We start from the raw sequence: 25,583 nt of genomic DNA, 5'->3' as shown, positions 1-25,583 counted from the left end.
GCCCATGGCAGATTAGGGGCCTGGCAGCAGCTATGGGAGGCCCGTAATCTGCCAGCACCCTATGTCAAAAAATTCAACACACCAGCAGTGTGAGGAGACCTGAAAGTGGCACATGGCAGAGTGTGGCGATGGAGACAGCAGCAATGGGAGGCCGTACAGGGACCCATGAGAGACTCTGGACCTGGCAGCAGCATGAGGAGGCGGTATATAGGGGCCTATGGCAGATTAGGGGCCTGGCAGCAGCTATAGGAGGCCCGTAATCTGCCAGCACCCTATGTCAAAAAATTCAACACACCAGCAGTGTGAGGAGACCTGAAAGTGGCACATGGCAGAGTGTGGCGATGGAGACAGCAGCAATGGGAGGCCGTACAGGGACCCATGAGAGACTCTGGACCTGGCAGCAGCATGAGGAGGCGGTATATAGGGGCCTATGGCAGATTAGGGGCCTGGCAGCAGCTATAGGAGGCCCGTAATCTGCCAGCACCCTATGTCAAAAAATTCAACACACCAGCAGTGTGAGGAGACCTGAAAGTGGCACATGGCAGAGTGTGGCGATGGAGACAGCAGCAATGGGAGGCCGTACAGGGACCCATGACAGACTCTGGACTTGGCAGCAGCATGAGGAGGCGGTATATAGGGGCCCATGGCAGATTAGGGGCCTGGCAGCAGCTATGGGAGGCCCGTAATCTGCCAGCACCCTATGTCAAAAAATTCAACACACCAGCAGTGTGAGGAGACCTGAAAGTGGCACATGGCAGAGTGTGGCGATGGAGACAGCAGCAATGGGAGGCCGTACAGGGACCCATGAGAGACTCTGGACCTGGCAGCAGCATGAGGAGGCGGTATATAGGGGCCTATGGCAGATTAGGGGCCTGGCAGCAGCTATAGGAGGCCCGTAATCTGCCAGCACCCTATGTCAAAAAATTCAACACACCAGCAGTGTGAGGAGACCTGAAAGTGGCACATGGCAGAGTGTGGCGATGGAGACAGCAGCAATGGGAGGCCGTACAGGGACCCATGACAGACTCTGGACTTGACAGCAGCATGAGGAGGCGGTATATAGGGGCCCATGGCAGATTAGGGGCCTGGCAGCAGCTATGGGAGGCCCGTAATCTGCCAGCACCCTATGTCAAAAAATTCAACACACCAGCAGTGTGTGAGGAGACCTGAAAGTGGCACATGGCAGAGTGTGGCGATGGAGACAGCAGCAATGGGAGGCCGTACAGGGACCCATGAGAGACTCTGGACTTGGCAGCAGCATGAGGAGGCGGTATATAGGGGCCTATGGCAGATTAGGGGCCTGGCAGCAGCTATAGGAGGCCCGTAATCTGCCAGCACCCTATGTCAAAAAATTCAACACACCAGCAGTGTGTGAGGAGACCTGAAAGTGGCACATGGCAGAGTGTGGCGATGGAGACAGCAGCAATGGGAGGCCGTACAGGGACCCATGAGAGACTCTGGACTTGGCAGCAGCATGAGGAGGCGGTATATAGGGGCCTATGGCAGATTAGGGGCCTGGCAGCAGCTATAGGAGGCCCGTAATCTGCCAGCACCCTATGTCAAAAAATTGAACACACCAGCAGTGTGTGAGGAGACCTGAAAGTGGCACATGGCAGAGTGTGGCGATGGAGACAGCAGCAATGGGAGGCCGTACAGGGACCCATGACAGACTCTGGACTTGGCAGCATCATGAGGAGGCGGTATATAGGGGCCCATGGCAGATTAGGGGCCTGGCAGCAGCTATGGGAGGCCCGTAATCTGCCAGCACCCTATGACAAAAAATGGAACACACCAGCAGTGTGTGAGGAGACCTGAAAGTGGCACATGTTTGAGGCATGATTCATGGCGGATTTAGTCAGTTGTGTCAGGAACTGGTGGTTTGAAATCCAGACTAATCCACGCCTGATTCATTTTCACAAACGTGAGTCTCTCCACACTTTGGGTGGACAGTCGTGTCCTCCGCGGAGTTACAATACCTCCTGCCGCACTAAACACGCGCTCCGATGCCACGCTACTGGCCGGGCATGACAGCCTTTCAAGGGCAAATTCAGCTAGTTGGGGCCAAAGGTCAAGTTTCGTTGCCCAGTAGTCAAGGGGATTGTCTACTCGGTTGGCAGGGTGCTGTCCAAGTAGGCCCAAGCCTGTTGTTTGAGGTCCTGCTCCAGGTCCACCTGATGCTGCTGCTGCTACTGCTGCTGCGGCTGGTTAGTAGTTTCCTCACTGCGCTGGTGAAGAAAGCTACTCATCATCGACTGCAAACTGGGGCAGCCGCTGCTGGTGGAGCTGCCACTGCTCCTACCACCCCACCCCTCCCCTGCTGCCATGGCAGCGGAACGCGAGCGCACAGGGCCCACAGTGTCTGAGGATGGACGTTGGCGCAGAAAGGCAGAGACCAACTGACTACATAGGTGGTTTTTATAGTACGTTATTTTGGCCTCCCTCTCAGCAGGTGTGAAAAAGGCCACCATTTTTGAACGGTAGCGAGGGTCCAACAAGGTGGACAGCCAAAAGTCATCCCTCTGTCTGATGGTTATTATTCGGCTGTCGCTACGCAAGCAACCGAGCATGCTATGGGCCATTTGTGCCCATAGCATGCTCGGGCACAAGGAATGCGAGGGACTCCCTGCCTCCATCTCCACAGCATACTGCCACGGTGCGTCTGGGTCCTCTGTCTCCTCCTCCTCCTCCTCTACCAGATGCTCCTGCTCCTCCACTCCTGTCCGCTGAGTGGAAAAACCACCCATTTCACTCAATAATTCCTGAGCACAAATGTCCTCCTCTACCTCCTCCTCTTCTTCCTGTCCTGCCCCCACAGGGGTCATGTGGCGTTGAGATCTGTGCGCCACGTCTACCGCACCCTGACCAGCCATTGTTAACAGCATTTGTTCCAGGACGTGCAACAGAGGAATGACGTCGTTCATCCCATAGTCCTGCCGACTCACGAATAGCGTGGCCTCCTCAAAGGGCCTGAGCAAGCGGCAGGTGTCACGCATGAGCTGCCAATGGCTGACATCAAAGTTACACAAGGGAGTACCTTTATCCGCTTGTAACATCAGGAAATCGGTGATGGCCTTTCGCTGTTCGTAAAGGCGGTCTGACATGTGTAGGGTTGAATTCCACCTTGTTGCAACGTCGCAGATCAGGCGATGCTGTGCAATTCCGTTCTGCCGCTGCAGCTCAAGGAGGGTGTGCTTTGCGGTGTAGGAATGGCTGAAATGCATGCAAAGTTTACGTGACATTTTAAGGATGTCTTGCAGTGGGATGGTGGATTTTAGGAACCGCTTGACAACCAGATTGAACACGTGAGCCATGCATGGCGCATGGCACAACCTTCCTTGACGCAGAGCAGACAACATGTTCTTTCCGTTGTCGGTCAACATGGTTACGATTTTGAGTTTGCGCGGAGACAGCCATCTGTCGATTTCTCTGTTCATTACACTGAGAAGTTCCTCCCCTGTGTGACTACGTTCGCCAAGGCATACCAGGTGCAGCACAGCGTGACACCGTTGCGCCCTGCACATGTGATATGCCGGTCGGGTAATGGGACTTGGCACGGGGGTGGCGGCTGAGGACACGGCGGAAGAAGAGGTGGTAGAGGCGGTAGACATCTTTGCCGGACCAAGGACGTGCAAACGTGGAGGCAAAAGCGGCGTGACCTGTCCAAGTTGCTGGTGCGGCTGTGACGGCACCACGTTCACCCAGTGGGCCGTAAATGACATGTACTGTCCCTGACCGTAGTTACAGCTCCACACGTCGGCGCTGCCGTGCACTTTGGCAGAGACCGACATGCTCAAAGACTGGCCCACCATCTCTTCTACATGTGAATGCAGGGCTGGCACTGCCTTTTTGGCGAAGAAATGACGGCTTGGCACTCTCCACCGCGGCGCGGCACAAGCCATCATTTCTCGGAAAGGTGCTGAGTCCACCACTTGGAAAGGGAGGGACTGCAGCACCAGCAACTTGGACAGGAGGACGTTCAGCTTTTGCACCGTCGGGTGCGTGCTCGCAAACTGTTGTCTCTTGGAAACGGATTCCAAGAAAGACTGCTGACGGAATCCGTGAAGAGGAGTAGCAGGAGAAGGAGCATCTGAACGAGCGGAAGATGCCAACGAGCGACAACTCCCCTCAGCAGAGGTGTTGGAGCCTTGACTGGCTGATGGAGGGCGATTGACGTCAGGTGACGGAGCAAGTAACGGAGCGGGTGATGGAGCGGGGGCTGGGGCTGGGGCGGGCAGAACCGCCGTATCTTTATCACGGTTTTCCCAGGCCACCAAATGGCGACGCTGCATATGCTGCCGCAACGCTGTAGTCCCAACATGGGCCCCCTGGCCACGCTTGACTTTCTGGCCACATAGTCGACATACGGCTACGTTTACTTCCTCGGGCGGCTTGACAAAAAATTGCCACACCGCCGAGTAGGAAACTTTGCCCCCGATACTCCTCACTGGCTGACTGCTGCTTCCTCCGTGCACACCGGCACCACTACTGGCCGTGGTGGTAGGCTGCAGTGGAGCTGGTGCTCTACTCCGTGGCCGTTTGGCTCCACTGACACTGCTGCGACCCTGCTGCTGTCTCCTGGGCAACCCACCGACTGTTTTGCTCGCTGCCAAGCTGCCACCCTCTTCTCCTGATGATGCGGAAGAAATTGCCTGATGACGACGAGGCTGCCAAGTGCGATCAACCTCCTCATCATCAAGTAGGGTCTCCGCCTCACTACTAGCCCCCTCGGCTGCGTGTGGGTCAGGAGACAGACCTGTCTCTAGACCGGCTACCGAGCCACTCTCCTCGCCACTACTTCTTCGCCTGGCTGCTGAAAAGGCGGATGTCTCCCCCCGTTCCTGACCGCCCTCTGTTAGCTCTTCCTCACTGTACAGTGGGGCTGAGCCCACAGCATGCGATACTTCGCTTGGTGAGGGAACACCAAAGTACAGGGGCAGGTAGAGGACACGTGATTTCAGTGGGCTTGGTCCCGGGCCATGCCAACTAACGGTTGTGTCTGACGTACCCACCGACCGTTGGCTGTAGGTGTCAGAGGTGACCTGGGAAGAGGAAGACGACCGAGCCAACCAATCGACGACGGCAGGGTTGTCGGTGGAGACACGACCGCTGGATGACACCGGGAGCACTGACCTCTGGCTGCGAATAGTGCTGCCTCGACCCCTTCCTCTGCTGCCACGTCTGCTCGCTCCTAAAACATTGCCTCCTCTGCCACTCCTCTGCATGTTGTCTGACATACTCTTTAATTCAACGATTCTGTGTCCCTGAGTAACAATTCTGTGTCCCTGAGTAACAATTCTGTGTCTGTCCCTGAGTAACAATTCTGTGGCCCTAAGTAACGGTTCTGTGGCCCTCAGTAACAATTCTGTGTCCCTCAGTAACAATTCTGTGTCTGTCCCTGAGTAACAATTCTGTGGCCCTAAGTAACGGTTCTGTGGCCCTCAGTAACAATTCTGTGTCCCTGAGTAACAAATCTGTGGCCCTAAGTAACGGTTCTGTGGCCCTCAGTAACAATTCTGTGTCCCTGAGTAACAATTCTGTGTCTGTCCGAGTAACAATTCTGTGGCCCTAAGTAACAGTTCTGTGGCCCTCAGTAACAATTCTGTGTCCCTGAGTAACAATTCTGTGGCCCTAAGTAACAGTTCTGTGGCCCTCAGTAACAATTCTGTGTCCCTGTAGAATAGAATAAACAGTAAGCGCTCAATACTGGTGGCAGCAGCTGAACATATAGGAAAACACATAAGAAGTCCCACAATACATAAATATATAAATGCAGCGCTTGAGAGTGATAAACACAGTCCAGTGACAGGAGTGCTCCGTGATTCCTAGTGCAAATGGTGGAAATTTACACTAACCAGAAAGCGTAAATTAAAACGCATGTGTGTATAAATCCTATGAGATCGCCTTCTCCACTCGGATCTGGTCAGAAGAATAGCCGGGAAAGGTAGATGTCCTGCGCCCTCGTGTGGTGAAAGTGTGGTCCAGCAGGTCAGAAAGATGCCAATCTGAGACAAGTCTCCCCCGTCCTAGAAGATCCTGAGGGGCTGTGAAAAGGCAAGAAGCTCCTCACAGGAGACACAGGGGAGTACTCATAGTGTAGTAGATAGTAGATATGGCTTTATTTATAAAACATCTGTGCACAATGAACAGGGTATAGGCAGATATGGATGAAACACACTGACCCCTTGATAACAAAGATGGCCGCCGGGCCTCCTCGTGGCACCGGCGGCTTAGTGTCAACGACGTCCTGGGTCCCACCTAGGTGGGACCCAGGACGTCGTTGACACTAAGCCGCCGGTGCCACGAGGAGGCCCGGCGGCCATCTTTGTTATCAAGGGGTCAGTGTGTTTCATCCATATCTGCCTATACCCTGTTCATTGTGCACAGATGTTTTATAAATAAAGCCATATCTACTATCTACTACACTATGAGTACTCCCCTGTGTCTCCTGTGAGGAGCTTCTTGCCTTTTCACAGCCCCTCAGGATCTTCTAGGACGGGGGAGACTTGTCTCAGATTGGCATCTTTCTGACCTGCTGGACCACACTTTCACCACACGAGGGCGCAGGACATCTACCTTTCCCGGCTATTCTTCTGACCAGATCCGAGTGGAGAAGGCGATCTCATAGGATTTATACACACATGCGTTTTAATTTACGCTTTCTGGTTAGTGTAAATTTCCACCATTTGCACTAGGAATCACGGAGCACTCCTGTCACTGGACTGTGTTTATCACTCTCAAGCGCTGCATTTATATATTTAATTCTGTGTCCCTGAGTAACAATTCTGTGGCCCTAAGTAACGGTTCTGTGGCCCTCAGTAACAATTCTGTATCCCTGAGTAACAATTCTGTGTCTGTCCGAGTAACAATTCTGTGGCCCTAAGTAACAGTTCTGTGGCCCTCAGTAACAATTCTGTGTCCCTAAGTAACAAATCTGTGGCCCTAAGTAACGGTTCTGTGGCCCTCAGTAACAATTCTGTGTCCCTAAGTAACAATTCTGTGGCCCTAAGTAACGGTTCTGTGGCCCTCAGTAAAAATTCTGTGTCCCTAAGTAACAATTCTGTGGCCCTAAGTAACGGTTCTGTGGCCCTCAGTAACAATTCTGTGTCCCTCAGTAACAATTCTGTGTCCCTCAGTAACAATTCTGTGTCTGTCCCTGATTAACGTTTACGTGGCCCTAAGTAACGGTTCTGTGGCCCTCAGTAACAATTCTGTGTCCCTGATTAACGTTTATGTGGCCCTAAGTAACGGTTCTGTGGCCCTCAGTAACAATTCTGTGTCCCTGAGTAACAATTCTGTGTCTGTCCGAGTAACAATTCTGTGGCCCTAAGTAACAGTTCTGTGTCCCTCAGTAACAATTCTGTGTCCCTGAGTAACAGTTCTGTGGCCCTAAGTAACAGTTCTGTGGCCCTCAGTAACAATTCTGTGTCCCTGAGTAACAATTCTGTGGCCCTAAGTAACAGTTCTGTGGCCCTCAGTAACAATTCTGTGTCCCTGAGTAACAATTCTGTGGCCCTAAGTAACGGTTCTGTGGCCCTCAGTAACAATTCTGTATCCCTGAGTAACAATTCTGTGTCTGTCCGAGTAACAATTCTGTGGCCCTAAGTAACAGTTCTGTGGCCCTCAGTAACAATTCTGTGTCCCTAAGTAACAAATCTGTGGCCCTAAGTAACGGTTCTGTGGCCCTCAGTAACAATTCTGTGTCCCTGAGTAACAATTCTGTGGCCCTAAGTAACGGTTCTGTGGCCCTCAGTAACAATTCTGTGTCCCTAAGTAACAATTCTGTGGCCCTAAGTAACGGTTCTGTGGCCCTCAGTAACAATTCTGTGTCCCTCAGTAACAATTCTGTGTCCCTCAGTAACAATTCTGTGTCTGTCCCTGATTAACGTTTACGTGGCCCTAAGTAATGGTTCTGTGGCCCTCAGTAACAATTCTGTGTCCCTGATTAACGTTTATGTGGCCCTAAGTAACGGTTCTGTGGCCCTCAGTAACAATTCTGTGTCCCTGAGTAACAATTCTGTGTCTGTCCGAGTAACAATTCTGTGGCCCTAAGTAACAGTTCTGTGTCCCTCAGTAACAATTCTGTGTCCCTGAGTAACCTTTCTGTGGCCCTAAGTAACAGTTCTGTGGCCCTCAGTAACAATTCTGTGTCCCTGAGTAACAATTCTGTGGCCCTAAGTAACAGTTCTGTGGCCCTCAGTAACAATTCTGTGTCCCTGAGTAACAATTCTGTGGCCCTAAGTAACGGTTCTGTGGCCCTTAGTAACAATTCTGTATCCCTGAGTAACAATTCTGTGTCTGTCCGAGTAACAATTCTGTGGCCCTAAGTAACAGTTCTGTGGCCCTCAGTAACAATTCTGTGTCCCTAAGTAACAATTCTGTGGCCCTAAGTAACGGTTCTGTGGCCCTCAGTAACAATTCTGTGTCCCTCAGTAACAATTCTGTGTCCCTCAGTAACAATTCTGTGTCTGTCCCTGATTAACGTTTACGTGGCCCTAAGTAACGGTTCTGTGGCCCTCAGTAACAATTCTGTGTCCCTGATTAACGTTTCTGTGGCCCTAAGTAACGGTTCTGTGTCCCTCAGTAACAATTCTGTGTCCCTCAAGAAACAATTCTGTGTCTGTCCGTGAGTAACAATTCTGTGGCCCTAAGTAACGGTTCTGTGGCCCTCAGTAACAATTCTGTGTCCCTGATTAACGTTTATGTGGCCCTAAGTAACGGTTCTGTGGCCCTCAGTAACAATTCTGTGTCCCTGATTAACGTTTCTGTGGCCCTAAGTAACGGTTCTGTGGCCCTCATTAACAATTCTGTGTCCCTCAGTAACAATTCTGTGTCTGTCCCTGAGTAACAATTCTGTGGCCCTAAGTAACGGTTCTGTGGCCCTCAGTAACAATTCTGTGTCCCTGATTAACTTTTATGTGGCCCTAAGTAACGGTTCTGTGGCCCTCAGTAACAATTCTGTGTCCCTGATTAACGTTTCTGTGGCCCTCAGTAACAATTCTGTGTCCCTGAGTAACAATTCTGTGGCCCTAAGTAACGGTTCTGTGGCCCTCAGTAACAATTCTGTGTCCCTGATTAACGTTTCTGTGGCCCTCAGTAACAATTCTGTGTCCCTCAGTAACAATTCTGTGTCTGTCCCTGAGTAACAATTCTGTGGCCCTAAGTAACGGTTCTGTGGCCCTCAGTAACAATTCTGTGTCCCTAAGTAACAATTCTGTGGCCCTAAGTAACGGTTCTGTGGCCCTCAGTAACAATTCTGTGTCCCTCAGTAACAATTCTGTGTCCCTCAGTAACAATTCTGTGTCTGTCCCTGATTAACGTTTACGTGGCCCTAAGTAACGGTTCTGTGGCCCTCAGTAACAATTCTGTGTCCCTGATTAACGTTTATGTGGCCCTAAGTAACGGTTCTGTGGCCCTCAGTAACAATTCTGTGTCCCTGAGTAACAATTCTGTGTCTGTCCGAGTAACAATTCTGTGGCCCTAAGTAACAGTTCTGTGTCCCTCAGTAACAATTCTGTGTCCCTGAGTAACCTTTCTGTGGCCCTAAGTAACAGTTCTGTGGCCCTCAGTAACAATTCTGTGTCCCTGAGTAACAATTCTGTGGCTCTAAGTAACAGTTCTGTGGCCCTCAGTAACAATTCTGTGTCCCTGAGTAACAATTCTGTGGCCCTAAGTAACGGTTCTGTGGCCCTCAGTAACAATTCTGTATCCCTGAGTAACAATTCTGTGTCTGTCCGAGTAACAATTCTGTGGCCCTAAGTAACGGTTCTGTGGCCCTCAGTAACAATTCTGTGTCCCTAAGTAACAAATCTGTGGCCCTAAGTAACGGTTCTGTGGCCCTCAGTAACAATTCTGTGTCCCTAAGTAACAATTCTGTGGCCCTAAGTAACGGTTCTGTAGCCCTCAGTAACAATTCTGTGTCCCTAAGTAACAATTCTGTGGCCCTAAGTAACGGTTCTGTGGCCCTCAGTAACAATTCTGTGTCCCTCAGTAACAATTCTGTGTCCCTCAGTAACAATTCTGTGTCTGTCCCTGATTAACGTTTACGTGGCCCTAAGTAACGGTTCTGTGGCCCTCAGTAACAATTCTGTGTCCCTGATTAACGTTTCTGTGGCCCTAAGTAACGGTTCTGTGGCCCTCAGTAACAATTCTGTGTCCCTCAAGAAACAATTCTGTGTCTGTCCGTGAGTAACAATTCTGTGGCCCTAAGTAACGGTTCTGTGGCCCTCAGTAACAATTCTGTGTCCCTGATTAACGTTTATGTGGCCCTAAGTAACGGTTCTGTGGCCCTCAGTAACAATTCTGTGTCCCTGATTAACGTTTCTGTGGCCCTAAGTAACGGTTCTGTGGCCCTCAGTAACAATTCTGTGTCCCTCAGTAACAATTCTGTGTCTGTCCCTGAGTAACAATTCTGTGGCCCTAAGTAACGGTTCTGTGGCCCTCAGTAACAATTCTGTGTCCCTGATTAACGTTTCTGTGGCCCTCAGTAACAATTCTGTGTCCCTCAGTAACAATTCTGTGTCTGTCCCTGAGTAACAATTCTGTGGCCCTAAGTAACGGTTCTGTGGCCCTCAGTAACAATTCTGTGTCCCTGAGTAACAATTCTGTGGCCCTAAGTAACGGTTCTGTGGCCCTCAGTAACAATTCTGTGTCCCTGATTAACGTTTCTGTGGCCCTCAGTAACAATTCTGTGTCCCTCAGTAACAATTCTGTGTCTGTCCCTGAGTAACAATTATGTGGCCCTAAGTAACGGTTCTGTGGCCCTCAGTAACAATTCTGTGTCCCTGAGTAACAATTCTGTGGCCCTAAGTAACGGTTCTGTGGCCCTCAGTAACAATTCTGTGTCCCCGAGTAACAATTCTGTGGCCCTAAGTAACGGTTGTGGCCCTCAGTAACAATTCTGTGTCCCTGAGTAACAATTCTGTGTCTGTCCCTGAGTAACAATTCTGTGGCCCTAAGTAACGGTTCTGTGGCCCTCAGTAACAATTCTGTGTCCCTGAGTAACGTTTCTGTGGCCCTAAGTAACAATTCTGTGGCCCTCAGTAACAATTCTGTGTCTGTCCCTGAGTAACAATTCTGTGGCCCTAACTAACGTTTCTGTGGCCCTAAGTAACAGTTCTGTGGCCCTCAGTAACAATTCTGTGTCCCTGAGTAACGTTTCTGTGGCCCTAAGTAACAATTCTCTGGCACTCAGTAACAATTCTGTCTGTCCCTGAGTAACAATTCTGTGGCCCTAAGTAACAATTCTGTGGCCCTCAGTAACAATTCTGTGTCTGTCCCTGAGTAACAATTCTGTGGCCCTAACTAACGTTTCTGTGGCCCTAAGTAACAGTTCTGTGGCCCTCAGTAACAATTCTGTGTCTGTCCCTGAGTAACAATTCTGTGGCCCTAACTAACGTTTCTGTGGCCCTCAGTAACAGTTCTGTGGCCCTCAGTAACAATTCTGTGTCTGTCCCTGAGTAACAATTCTGTGGCCCTAACTAACGTTTCTGTGGCCCTAAGTAACAATTCTCTGGCACTCAGTAACAATTCTCTCTGTCCCTGAGTAACAATTCTGTGGCCCTAATAACGTTTCTGTGGCCCTAAGTAACAGTTCTGTTGCCCTCAGTAACAATTCTGTGGCCCTAACTAACGTTTCTGTGGCCCTAAGTAACAATTCTCTGGCACTCAGTAACAATTCTGTCTGTCCCTGAGTAACAATTCTGTGGCCCTAACAGGCGTTTCTTTGGCCCTAAGTAACGATTCTGTGGCCCTCATTAACAATTCTGTGGCCCTGAGTAATGCTTCTCTGTCCCTAAGTAACGTTTCTCTGTCCCCAAGTAACGTTTCTGTGGCCCTAACTCTGTCCCTAATACAGAGCGGTCTGCCTCTCTTGAATGACTGGAGGCAAATGAAGAATTCTAAAATGGCCGCTATTTATAGCTCGACCATTACACAGTGCTGGCTGCCTGGCTGCTGATTGGCTAATGCGATCACATGTCATTAAGGAATGCATTATGGGTCAGCGCGCCTTGTCTACGCGCCTTCCCAGACATCCCCGCTCCGTCGCCGCACATGTCCGCCGCCATTTTAGGAAAAATTTCGATTCGCGCGTCCGAAGTAGGCTATTTTTCGGATTCGGCGCGAATCGAAATTTTCCTAATATTCGAAACGAATTCCACTTCGCCTACTTCGATTCGCTCATCTCTATTGCCTACTACATCCCATAATTTTATTTTGTTATTATTATTTACATCTACTTTACATACAGCAGTCTTCCTTATCTTTATATACCGTATATCCATAATTATGATATTATAAGTGTGAATAACACCTGCAGTACACAAATATTTCTATATATATAAATCACACTTACACTACACCACATACTAAACACTTAAATGTGCAAAAATATAATGATTAAAAGGAAAGCACTACTACGTGTACTAAGTGTAAATATCAAAAATATATATATTATTAAATAAAAAGAATGTGTAGTGCTGCTGTCCCTTTATAAATCAATCAAATCAGTGTCTCAAAAGTATCCATAATTAACTGTTTTCTTTGTTCTTCTTATTATTAACACACTATCTACAGAAATGGGAGGTATGCAATGCCTTCATTAGGGCATTAGGACTTTCACAGTCCAGTGTAAACAAGCAATTTGTTTCATGTACAAATTTCCTTTTCTGGGTCCTCATTTTAATGGCCCATTCACACTAGAAACGGCATTAAAATTGCCCAGGAACGCTGTGCTGTTCCTGATCAATTCATATACAGTTCTGTGCAGTGCAATTTCAACCCATTAATTTCAAAAGGCTGAAATCTCACCACACTGCACCAAAAGTAGTGTATGCACTACTTTTTGAAATGTACATACTTTTGTACCATGCGATCCAGCACAGGCTGGTGCGGGTAAATGCATTGCATTTGCAACCTGTGTTTGGGGTGTTGTCAACTTTGCACTGACACCTGCTGTAGGTCTCAAGGGCAGTGTGATTGGAATGCGGTGTGGGAAACCGCATGGGAACGTGGGTTTCCTGCACTACATTCTAGTGTTAACGGGCCCAAAAACTTGTACACCATAGTACTGTTTTTCCCTTGTGCAAAATATTGTAAGAAAGCCTGCAGATATAGGCAGAAACAAAGTTATAAAAGTTGAGGATAAATATCTGACTACGAGCGTCACATTACTAAAAAATCTGACCAATGATCAAATATTTAGGCATGAACCTACAGCGACATATATTATTATTATTATTATACAGGATTTATATAGCGCCAACAGTTTGCTCATAAATAAAGGTAGACATTACAGTTACAATACTATTTGGCACAAGAGGAAACAGAGGGCCCTGCCCATTATACATGGGTAAATGTTGCAATACGAATAAAGAAAACATATGTTGAAATATTCACTTTTGGGGTTTTGTACTCACAGTGATATTCCAGGTGCATGTTGAAAATGGTGGGAAGTAACTAGGATAGTAAGGTGTGCTCAGGTGGCCTTGGACATGGAAACCCTCATTCAGTACTATATTTTCTTCGCAAGCTGCAAATAAACAACTGGTTGGATTTCCAATAACATACATTCTAGATATGTTCAATAATTTTAAAAACACATGAATGGCAAGGTAATTAAAATAAGAAGTTAAGTTCATTTTCAAATTTTAGATCCAATTGCCTAAAAGTTAATTTCATATTTTATCTTTCAATAATTCTTCAAATTTTATTTTTCTATAATTCTTCAACAATGAATGTATACTCTGGATCTTTTTATGTATCATTAACCCCCTTAGGACAACTCAGCATGACTAAGCACCCCGTTTTTGTTTCATTGGGTAAGAACCTTGATGACAGGTGAGTTTTGAGGACATCATAAATGTGGGTATTTATTAATCAGGGTCTTTCAATGAATGGCATCTTATGTTTACTGCTAACAAATTTATTTACGAGGTGGTATCAAAATGTTTAATGTGGTGGTACCGCACGTTGTCAGAATAGCACCAGTTGTGCAGCTCCCGATGTACACAGAATAATGTCTTTTGACACACTGACTTATGAAGGTTGGTGCTTCCTGTGACTGTACATGGACTTGTGCTGCCATCTGTTAGCATGTTACATAACTAATCTTGAAACCTTTTGATACCACCTCGTACATCTCACACTTCAAAGAGAGCAAGCTAGTAGTTAGCGAAAAGATGACAACACAGACCTAAACTCTGTTTCAGTTGGATTCCAATAGCTTAGGAATACCTGCTGTGTGTCTAGTGATGAGCAGAATGTGCCTAGGTTTGAGGGACATATCCCAAGCAATTAACAAAAGAGTTCAAAAATTGCATTTGTTACTCAAACCCCACTAAAGTCTATGGGGGACTATGAACTCTATAAACTCTGAAAATTAAGGCTTATAGGAAAGAGATTAGCAAAAAGGAGATGGATAGCTGTGCACTGCCAGGGGGAACATACACCAAAAACTTTTTAGAAATATGGCCAGTGGCAAGGAGCAACACTTTCAAAAGGGCCTAAAGGGCAACAATAGAAGAAAAGGACAAATCCTCCAAACATGCTTGGGGGATTGCCTAACCCTGCCTGTGAAGTGGCACACCTATACCATGTACAAAAGAAAAAGGGGCATTTACAAAAAAAAAGCTATTTAAATTGACATAAAAATGACAGTTTCCGGCTTCTTTGTTCTGTTCATAAACAAACAGATGGAGATTGCCTTCAATATCTATACTGGACCCTTATCCAGTATGGATTGTAAGGAAAACCGCAAAAAAAAAGTGCCCCCTCCTTTCCTAAATGCATACCAGATTTAAAAGGGATACCCTTTGCAGAAAACAAAAAATACAGCATGTGGTCCTCCCTAAAAATCCATACCAGACCCTTATCTGGATAAAAGCAGGAAATAGGTGGAAGGGTAGTAAGCATGCAAATCCCCACCTCCTGAACCTTACCAGGCTACATAAGCTCAACATGGGGAGAGGCTCTCTTGCAAAGCATCTTGTGCCCGTATTGGTATGGAAAAGGGCATCCTCCTCACATTCCTAGGCTAGCGGATGTGGGAGTCTGTGGGGGGAGGGAATCTGGAAGCCCTTTTAAAATATAGAGGGCCCATATATCCATTCCTCCCACCTGGTTACAGAGGGTTCTAGGTATGCTCATCAATTGTGTGCTTTGCCTTTCACTTTGCTTCTGATTGGTCCAGCTGTATGCACAATCAGTGCAAGAAGACCAGCAGCAGAACAGAACACACAGTTAGGAAGGTCCCACAAGGTCATTCCACACCTCTAGGTCCACAAAGCCCAAGTGGAGGACCTGGAGCTGCACAGCAATACAGAGACAAGCATGGGAGCAGCTGGGCAATTCCAGTTGCATAAGAATATCGGACATACACTGGGGGGGGGTTTTACCCCAATTACTAGATGACCTTATGGGACACCTTTTACATGGGAACTGGATGCACTATTACATATAAGAAATAAACTTTTGTCTGTTAGGAAGCTGCTTTTTTTTGTAGAAGCACAATGCAGAAATAAGGAAGATCCACTTGGTCACATTTTTTGATCTCATGGTATCAGAAGTTCTGCTGAACTTTGCCTGTTGATTTCAAAAAACCCTTTGATCCCTGGATATGATCAAGAGAATCTTTCCTAATTTTGCTTTGTGATGAACCTTTAAATTAGCCTTAGTAAAAACTATAAAAAAACCTTAAAAAATATATTTGGTAAACTATTCAAATGACAATGCTTATAATCATTTGTACATTACACAGATTTTGCCCTTTCCCTTAATATCTGTCTTCTGCCATTTAAGCTTTAATCCTTAAATTTTTGTTAAAAACTCAGTCTAGTTTCATAGCTGAGGTCTAATATTTTCACTCAGCTGCTCGTTCTTCTCACTTTTGATAGACACCGTCTGTGCCGTGAGTATGAATGGGTCATATAAGCTGTATATTCCTTGCTTCCAGACAACCAGCATTGAACTCCCAGAAGATAGCACTTCAGACACTGGCTCCTGCCCGCTGCAGCCATAATACCTGAAAGAGAAGATCAGAAATACATTCTCAGAGGACAAACATCATTTGTTAGTTTTTCACAGCCTGCAGAGACACTGCAAGCACTTTACAGCAATAGTGGCAGACAGTGATTGCTGCCCATCTCACATTATGCTGGCTTTTAGTCCTGACACACACTGATTCTACAAGCATAGCACCAGCTGTGATCTGGTCACTGCGCTGACATTGCAAACAGGTACTCTTTTACAGAAATTTCACATAATGTATTTAACCACTTTTCTTCCAGGGCAATTCTTTAATTTTTCACACACATATATTAACCACTTCCCACCCTCAGGACATTATTATTATTATTATTATTATTATACAGTATTTATAAAGCGCCAATAGTTCATTACAAAGTGGGACAGAACATGTGACCGAACAATAATAATACAATGCAAAACATGAGGGGATCGAGGGCCCTGCTCTTTCGAGCTTACAATCTAGGAATGTCCTCGGATAGGAGCAGTGATATTTGGATCATGGCTGCAGCTGCATCCATGATCCAGATATTATTATTATTATTATTACATTGAGTTTATATAGCGCCAAAGGGTTTGCTCAGCGCTGTACAATATAGGGGGGACAATACATGGCACAGTACAACAATAACAAACAACGTACGAGGGGTAAGAGGGCCCTACTCTTTCGAGCTTACAATCTAGGAGGGAGGGGGTAGTGGTACAGTAGGAAGTGGTTGAGGGGAATGAAGTGGTGGGAGGAATGAGGGGGAATGGCCATTAGGTGAGGGTGGGGTAGGCTTCCCTGAAGAGATGGGTTTTGAGGGAGCGCCTGAATGTGAGGAGGGAAGGCGACAGTATGATGGATTGGGGCAGTGAGTTCCAGAGGATGGGGGAGGACCTGGAGAAGTCTTGCAGTCGTGCATGGGAGGAGGAGACCATATCATTTTTCTCTACAATGTAAAAGTGATCCAAGCAGCTATACTGCCCCCTGATCACTCGTACAGGCGGCTGAAGAGGTTGCCTCGCCTGCCACCTCTCAGTGGAATTGCTATGGGGGTGCAGGGGGTGTGGACTGCATCCGGGTGACACCTGGCAGAGGGGTGACACCATCAAGCAGGTATATTATGGGTTATGACTACAATGAGGTGACAACACCGAAGGAGGGGCGGGGACCTCTGAGGAGGAAGAACATGAATGGTCAGCTCTCTGTACGCCCTGTCTCCCCTCCTCCCATTACAGGACAAGTTCGGCTCACTCCTCCTCCTGGACGTAATGACATCATCATGCGTTGTGCAACCCCTGGTTGTCCTGGTAATGGGCGATTTTTTTAGGAGCCGGAGCTGGAAGTGAGTGACGTTGGCCGGGGGTAAGGTAAGAGACCCTCCTGGGGTAGGGGCTTGCAGGGGAATTGTATGCAATGTGAGATTGTGGGGTGCAGGGAAATTAACAATAAAGGGGGGGGGGCTTCAGGGGAATTATAATTGTGTGGGGAAAGGTAATTATAATTGAAGGGGGTGGTGCAGGAAAATTATAATTGTGGGGGAAGGGTAAATATAATTGAAGGGGTGCTTCAGTAGAATTATAATTAAAAGGGGTGGGTGCGGGTATTTATAATTAAGGGGGGCTGTAGGGGAATTATAGTTAAAGGAGGGGGAATTATAATTTTGGGTAGCTGCAGACCTATAGACAGTGGATGGAAGCTTTGCCAATGTGGGATAACATGCCTGTACGTCAGCCTGCATCAGTGGCTTCTGCGTGGCTCACAGAGCACGCACCCAGGAGCCCGGTGATCGGTATATCGCCTGGACACAGCAGATCATATTACTGCTGTGTCCAGGCAATCACATGGTGTTTTATCATGTAATTACTGTGTCCAATCACAGCAATCACATAGTAACATAATGGAAAGTGAAATTAAAGATTGCTTCTCTCTGCTCTCAGTTGAGATCAGAGAGAAGCGATCCTGAAGCCTGTGAGTGTACAACAGCCTGTCAGGCTGCTTGTACACTCACAGACTGCTGTGCCAGCTAGCCACAGTGTCCCTGTTTAGTGCCCCTGTGCCCCTGATCACTGCCCCAGTGTTGAGACAATAAATAATGCAGCCAGCGCCTGTCACTTCACTTGTTCCAGTGCGCACAAAAACACCCCCATGCACCATACCAGCATCCTGATCACCGCCATATGCCATACCAGCACCCTGATCACTGCCATACACCATACCAGTGCCCTGATCACCTCCATACCAGCAGCCTGATCACCACCATACTTCATACCAACATCCTGATCACTGCTGTGCCCCATACCAGTATCCGGATCACTGCTGTGCCCCATACCAGCATCCTGATCACCACCGTGCCCTATACCAGCATCCCGATAATTGCTGTGTCCCTTAACAGCGTCCTGATCACTGCCATGCCCCATACCAGCATCCTGATCACCCCATATGCCATACCAGCATCCTAATCGCCGCAATACTCCATACCAGCGTCCTGATCACCGGCATGCCCCATACCAGTGTCCTGATCACCGCCATACCTCATACCAGCATCCTGATCACCACCATACTCCATACCAGTGTTTTAATCACCGCCATACCCAATACTAGCATTCTGATCAATGCCATACCCCATACCAGCATTTAGATCACCGCCATACCCCATACCAGCTTCCCGATCACCCTCATACCCCATACCAGCATCCTGATGACCGCCATACCAGTGTCCGGATCATTGCCATACCTTATGCTAATGTCCTGATCACCGCCATACCTCATACCAGCGTCCTGATCACTGCTGTATGTCATACCAGCGTCCGGCATTTTAGGGTCTGAACTGATCAATTTTTAAATATATATCCCATAGTTTATAGACTCTATAGCTTTCACACAAGCTAAATAAGATACACTGTTTTGAGTTTTTACCCCAGTACAGGCAAGCAGATATACTGACAGGTCTGCAGGGGACCTGCATGGCACCAGTGATCTGCTGATCACTGGTGCAATGCTTTACAGGCTCCTGCATCCAAAAATAATACATGTATATTTTGTTTACCTGCAAAAATGTGCATTTATTATCTTTGGCCAAAGGTAAACGTATCCTTTAAATTTGATGGTGACCGTTGCTGGACTGCATAAGTCATTTCACAGATTTTCAATAAGGTTTAACTTTCCCCTTCAACCACCTTGTGGTCATTTTTGCTGTGTGCTTTTGGTCATTGTCAAGTTGGAAGGTAAATCTCCTTCCCATTGACAACTTTCTAGCAGAGGGCAGCATATTGTCATCACGAATTTGACTGTATTTTGCCCCATACATTTTTCCTTCTATGCTGACAAGTGCTCCAGTCCCTGCTGCAGGGAAACTCCCCCATAACAGGATATTACCACCTCCATGCTTTACTGTAGGAATGGTGTTATTTGGATGGTGAGCTGTATTGGATTTCCGCCAGACATATTGTTTAGCGTTGAGGCCAAATACCGTAATTAAATTTTTGACCATAACACCTTTTTCCATGTGGCCTCGGAATCTTCAAGGTGCATTTTACCAAAGCTCAGTCATGAGTTCATGTGGCCTTTCTTGAGGAGTGGCTTTTTTCTTACACCCCTCCTATATACTGTAAGCTACATTTGTGGAGAACTTGTGTTATTGTTGCCACTTGCACACAATGACCACTCTTTGTCATAAATTCCTGCAACTGCTTCAGAGTTGCTGTGGGCCTCTTGATAGCCTCTCTGATAAGTTTCCTTCGGGCTCTTTCATCCAGTTTGGAGCAACATCCTGGTCCAAGAAGGGTCTGTTTTGTACCAAATACCTTCCACGTCTTAATAACAGACTTCACTGTGCATCTAGGTATTGATAAAGCCTTTGAAATGTTTTTGTGTCTCCTGACATGTGCCTGTCCACCACTTTATTCCAGAGATCCTTTGACAGTGCCTTGCACCCACAGTTGATTGTTTGCTTCAGTTTCACTATCAGGGACTGAAATGCTCCAGGAAAGCTCTTTTCATGCTGTGCTAATCAAAATGACCACTGCTGATCACAGTTGAAAGTCAAATGGCTTTGTGTGCCATTGAGAAGCTGATTAGCTACACCTGATTGAGTTTACAAGTCATTTTAGGAAGGGGGGGGGTGATCCTTTTTCCAACTCATTGATTCTGTTTTTGAATTTTTAAAATGTTTTGTCTGACATGTTGCTGTTATATCTGTCATTTGGATGTTATAATTCGCACTGAGTAAATACAGCTGGATGAAAAAAAAATAGTCAGTCTTCATTTCAGGCTGCAAAGCAACAAAATGTGATTATTGTAAGGAGGGGTGATTGTTTTCTATTCCCACTGTACATTCCAGGCTGGTTGGACAACAGTTGGAAGATACCCCCCGTAACTGCTGATCTTGTCTGCAGGTCTCCGACACAAAGACAGATGCCATATCATCCTAACGGGCTCTGGACTTTGGTGCAACATTCATCTGGAGGTATCTGTAATAATAACTATACTGTATATATCCGGGTATATGTGCGCAATTCTACCTTGACTCCTGTAGGCCCTTTGCTCATAATATCTGTTTGCACATTAGATGTGGGCACTGTTATTAATCTATTCTTATATAAAACTTGTATTATTCAAAGAGGCCCTGGGTTCAAACACTGCCATCTTTATTATCAAACCCACTCTAGCAAAGTTTTTGGTTCTCTTATTTACCTACAGATTCAGTGGAATATCTGTATGGGGAGAGTCATTTCTCATAGCCCCCCCCAAAAAAAAAAAGTGCTTCATGTGTATATTGCCCACAGCACATGTCAAGTGTGGTCTAAACCCTCGCTGCTGCACTTCCAGCATCCATATAATATCAAGAGTGGAGCAAGTGCTTGGATAATGCAACTCCTGCAGGAAGAATTTGTATCATCAATGGCTTCCAAAGGGCCAAATAAGGGAGATGCTGGATGTGGAAGAAGCATTGGAGATGCTGGCAGTAATGCTTTTGGGGGACTTTGAGCTGTCAGAGCTGGAGAGGTACTGTAAGTTTGCCATATGTTGCTATCCCTTCCCTACTCTTAAAGGATGCAGACAGCAATAGAAATGCATAGGTTCAAATATTTTCCTACTTTATAAAAAAACTAAAAAGAAAACCAAAGTTTTGGCATTTTTAAAGTCATGGTCATAACAGGCATTTGTCAGCAATGGTCCCATAAATAGCTCTACTGGCTCACCCTGAACCCCCACCCTCTGGGTTTCAGCAGCAAAAAGAAAAAAATAGAGAAAATTACAAGTCATCAAATTCTGATAAAAACTGTTTAAAATATTAACATTTAGCCCTTATCATATAGACAGACATACAAAGAAACACTTTTATTATTTACAAGAGAAAATGGGAAAGATGTGCGAACTTTTCAGTGAAGTGAAAACAGGAGCAGCAATATGCTTTATAAGACAGTTTTATTATAGTTTCAGCTTAATTTATGAAAATCCCACTCATGTACTAAAATAGCACTGCTAATAAACATATCCTAACAAAGTCCTAGATTATGTGTTTTAAAGTGAAGATGGGCTACGAACATCCTAGGCAAAGCGACAGGCTCACTTAAAGAGACCCTGTCACCAGATCATTAATTTCAACAACAATCTTCCTATAACAATATATGTGCATTTAACATATTTTTTGCATATTATTTACCCTATTCCTTGTGATAACACCCAGAATTCTTGAGATTGCTGCTGGGTGTCTCCGTCTTGCATGTTATGTCAGCATTTCCAAGAAACTCAGCACTGTCATTTAAGTGACACTCAATTTTATCCCCCTTCACTTTTCCAGCACCTACATAAACAGGTATGTTTTAGGGTGAAAGGATGGAAGAGGAGCTTGGCCAGCACAGAGAGTAATTAAACACTCCCAGAAAAGGAGATGGATATGATATGCAAGGAGGGAGGGGGCTGTGTTAGGGAACCAAGTATAGCACTTCTTCCCCTTTCTGGTCTGGGGGGGTGCAGGTCTACGCACTCAGTCCTTCTCCTGTGTGTCTAGTGGGTTGGTAGCTGCTACCAGGCCTTCTAGCAGGGCCGCTACTTCCCTGCTACACAGGTGGTCCTCTCTCAGGGGGCCGATGAGGGTCTGAGCTTTCCTCCTTCCAAGCTCCATTGGCTGTAGGTGAGCCTCTCTCCATCTGGGCCCCCTCACAGGCTCCTGCCTTCAGCCTCATATCATCTCTATCTTCCACGCAAACTACCCTGCTGCTGAGCAGGCTCCCTTACTCCTAAAGGTTGTTCTGGCCCCCTATCTAGCCTTGTGTTGGGAGAGAGGAAGGGATATAATACACAAAGTGCCAACATCCCTAACGAATACAAGGGGGGGGAAAAGTCCTCTTTTTTGGTGGGACTTAAATGGCGAAATTTACTTGTATGATAAATTCCAACAATTCAAAAGAGATTTTTTTATAAAAACAGTATGAAATTTTATTTTTACAATCTTCAAAAATAAATCTAAAGCTACAATACATATTGTGGAGGTGTCATCAAAGATGGAATTGAAAATCTAATCATGGATCATGCATGGTTCACACTTGACATGTTTTGAGATCAACAAAAATCTCTTCTTCAGAAGTGCTCAAGAAGGCATGACGTATGATTCCATGTAAGGTAAAAACCATCAGGAAATAATAACAAATTGTTATGTGAACACGGATTTCTCATATATCTCAGCAAAAATGATGAAACAAAAATTAATAGAAAAAACTGAGACCAGTGGATGAAAAATGCCGCCCAAACGCCTCCTGAAGGGTCCCGCCCAAATGCACCGTCAACAAGATTACCTGCTGGTTGGTACTGATAGGACAGTGCAACTATGAGTGCGAAGTGATGACCACAAGGAATTTGCGTGAGAAGGTGTTGATGACCTGATAAAAATCAGGATTGAGATGTGAAAGACACCCCAATATGGGGCCATATACCAGGTCTATCCAAAGAAGTATGCTTGATGGCTGTGAGCATTTTCAGAGGCAGATAGTACAGGAAGTTATTAACTCACAAGTTTTCTGGTTGGATGAACAGCTGTTTTTTTTGCACTTGTTGAACAAATGTAAAAACACTTTTGATTTTATATTTAACACATCAAAGGGAGAAAATAAGAGAAATTTATTGCTAGAATTTACATGCATGTAAATACAAGTATAGAGACCACAGTAGACAAATATCAACTAGGGCCATTTTTAAAAATGTCTGATGAAGGGATCCTGCATGGCTTAGAAAAGTCGCTACTGTAATTTTGATGTGATTGCTGAATAAAGCTATGGACTCATTCTGGAGAACTTTGGTGTGCTGGTGACATACAGTACTTTTCATTTTACATACATGGGGTGAGTTGGCTCAAAATTAATGTCCATAATTAGGTCCATAGTCCCACGGGAAGGGAGGGGGGCTGAAAGGTAAAAAGGGGCACGATGGAGAGGAGGGGGAGAGGGAGAGAGGGACAAGGGCCACTTGGTGGATCCAGTAGAAAGACCACGGAGGACCTCAAAATGGTTAGTACCTCAAGGCAGCCTCTAAAGTAGTAGTCCAATGCAGTGGTATCTGGGAGCGGTTAGCATGTGTTGCAGGGGAGTTGCAGGCAGTACAAGGTTTTTACCCTAAAAGAGAAGTATGGGGTTTTAAAAAAAACATTATACTCACCTAGGTGGATGCAGCATTGATCCAATGCTACGTCTGTTCCCCTCTGGCTTTGCACAGAGAACTAAGCAATCAAAGAGCGCCTAATGCTTAGTTCTCTCCCTGTGCTCTGAGCAGAGAGCCTGGACTGTCAGTCTCTGGCTCTCTGTTCTGCCCCTCCGGCACTCACTGGAATTCTGGGCTGTGGAGGGGCGGGAGGGGCTGGCTCAGGGTCTTGGCAGATCACTAGGAGGCTGAGCCAGGTGTTGGTTTAGGGTCCTGGGTGGATCCCGACCATATGGTCAATATCTTTGGGTAATGAACTGCACTCCTGTGATCCATAGGAGAAGTATAGTAAAAGCTTTGGCTATACTTCTACTTTAATAGAGATCGCACTATGGAAAAAAAATAGAGTTTAGAATCACTTTAACTCTGATTCCAATAGGAAGGTGTCAGAACACACAGTGCATTGCAGTTTGTTGTGTATGGGGCTACGTAGCCCATGATGCCCATGCTAAACCATGTCCACAGCCAAAAGCACCTACAATAGGCACAAGAGTATCAGAACTGAGCCACAGAGCAATGGAAGAAGGTGGCCTGGTCTGATGAATCAAGTTTCCTTTTATATCATATGTATGGCTGGGAGTGTGTGCATTGCTTACCCGGGGAATAGATAGCACCAGGATGCACATCGGGAAGAAAGTAGGCCGGCAGTGGCAGTGTGAGTCTTTGGGCAATGTTCTGCTGAGAAACCTTGGGTCCTGCCATCCATGTGGATGTTATTCTGGAGTTCATGTCTCGACGGCTCAGGACTGTTTCGACATCAAGAGGAGGACCTACTCAATATTAGATGGGTGCTCAAAATGTTATAGCTAATCTGTGTATATATTTTTGAAAGTAGAGGTCCTGTAGAATACAATGGTGGCTGTTCCAATTTTTTTTGTTGAAAAATATTTCTGTACCTGTTTATCAAACACATATTTTCAGGAATAAAACTACAAACACAATAGTATACCTATTTTTGGTAAAATATAAAATATGTGGTTGCATGCAATAAATAAATAACTAAAATGTCAAGCCTGAAAATTGCACATGGCCAAAATTGTTCATTGGTGAGGATTTAAAAGCCTTTACAGATTATCAGTTCGGAGTTACCATGGAAATATGGCCTTACAATTTCTGCTCTCACTGCAACATTAGCATCGATACCTGTGTAAAAACATGAAAACAAAGAGGGCACAAACACCTAGCGCATTAACCTTAAAGCAACATATTGAAAATAAAAGACAAAGGTTTTACTCACAAACCAAGTAGGTAATTGGCATGTGGTTGCATAAACACACAATATGGACTGCTCTCCACCTTCAGCTGAAGACAAGATGGTGTGAGCTTCTGCATCGTTTCGGGGACCCTGTCCCCTTCCTCAGATTAAAGGCCAATGTAGGACTTCCCAGGTCTGAAGAGGGCTTCACCGCCATTTCTTTCCAGTCCTGGTTGTGAAAAGTCCATGGGATCACACCTAGAGTGATGGTATCCATTTCTGAGCACCAAGTTTGACAATTGTTTTACTTGTATCGATACCTGTGTGGTGCAACAGCTGGTGTTCCGGGTTCATCAATCGCAGAGGAGATCAGAACAGATGTTCCCCAAGCCTCTTCTACTTGGCATCATGAGACAATTTACCATGTCCTGGGCTCCCTCATGCAATGGGAGAATCCGCAAGTCACAGCAGGCGGCAGGAGAGTGTGGTTTTTGTGGCATGTTCACAGTACTGTAAAAGAGATGGGTGGCTCTTTACCACCCTGATCAAGGGTCCATCGCCGGCTGAAAATACAAGTTCATGGCTGCAGCAGCAACCATTTTGAATATCAGGAAAAGGGGTTAATGTGATATTTTGATATGTGTAATTTCCATGGTGTTTTATAACAGATGGAACACTTTACTGAGC

At 46.2% G+C, this 25,583-nt stretch overlaps 1 protein-coding gene across 2 annotated transcripts in view; it reads right to left on the bottom strand.

Annotated features, from left to right (window-relative positions):
- Positions 1–25,583, bottom strand: part of TMPRSS6 (transmembrane serine protease 6) — a 182,325-nt gene that overhangs the window by 84,252 nt on the left and 72,490 nt on the right. For both annotated transcript variants that reach the window (XM_089681942.1, XM_089681943.1), the window contains 2 exons: positions 15,882–16,018; positions 13,416–13,528 (listed from right to left, as the gene is read on the bottom strand). In XM_089681942.1, the coding sequence (XP_089538068.1) occupies positions 13,416–13,528; positions 15,882–16,018 (250 nt within the window). The remainder of the gene's footprint in view (positions 1–13,415; positions 13,529–15,881; positions 16,019–25,583) is intronic.

Source organism: Staurois parvus, unplaced genomic scaffold, assembly GCF_062004578.1.
Source record: "Staurois parvus isolate SC_StPar_1 unplaced genomic scaffold, SC_StPar_1.0 ptg000282l, whole genome shotgun sequence".
Lineage (NCBI taxonomy): Eukaryota > Metazoa > Chordata > Amphibia > Anura > Ranidae > Staurois > Staurois parvus.
The sequence above is the reverse complement of the archived record's forward strand: the minus strand, read 5'-3'. Positions and strand labels throughout refer to the sequence as shown.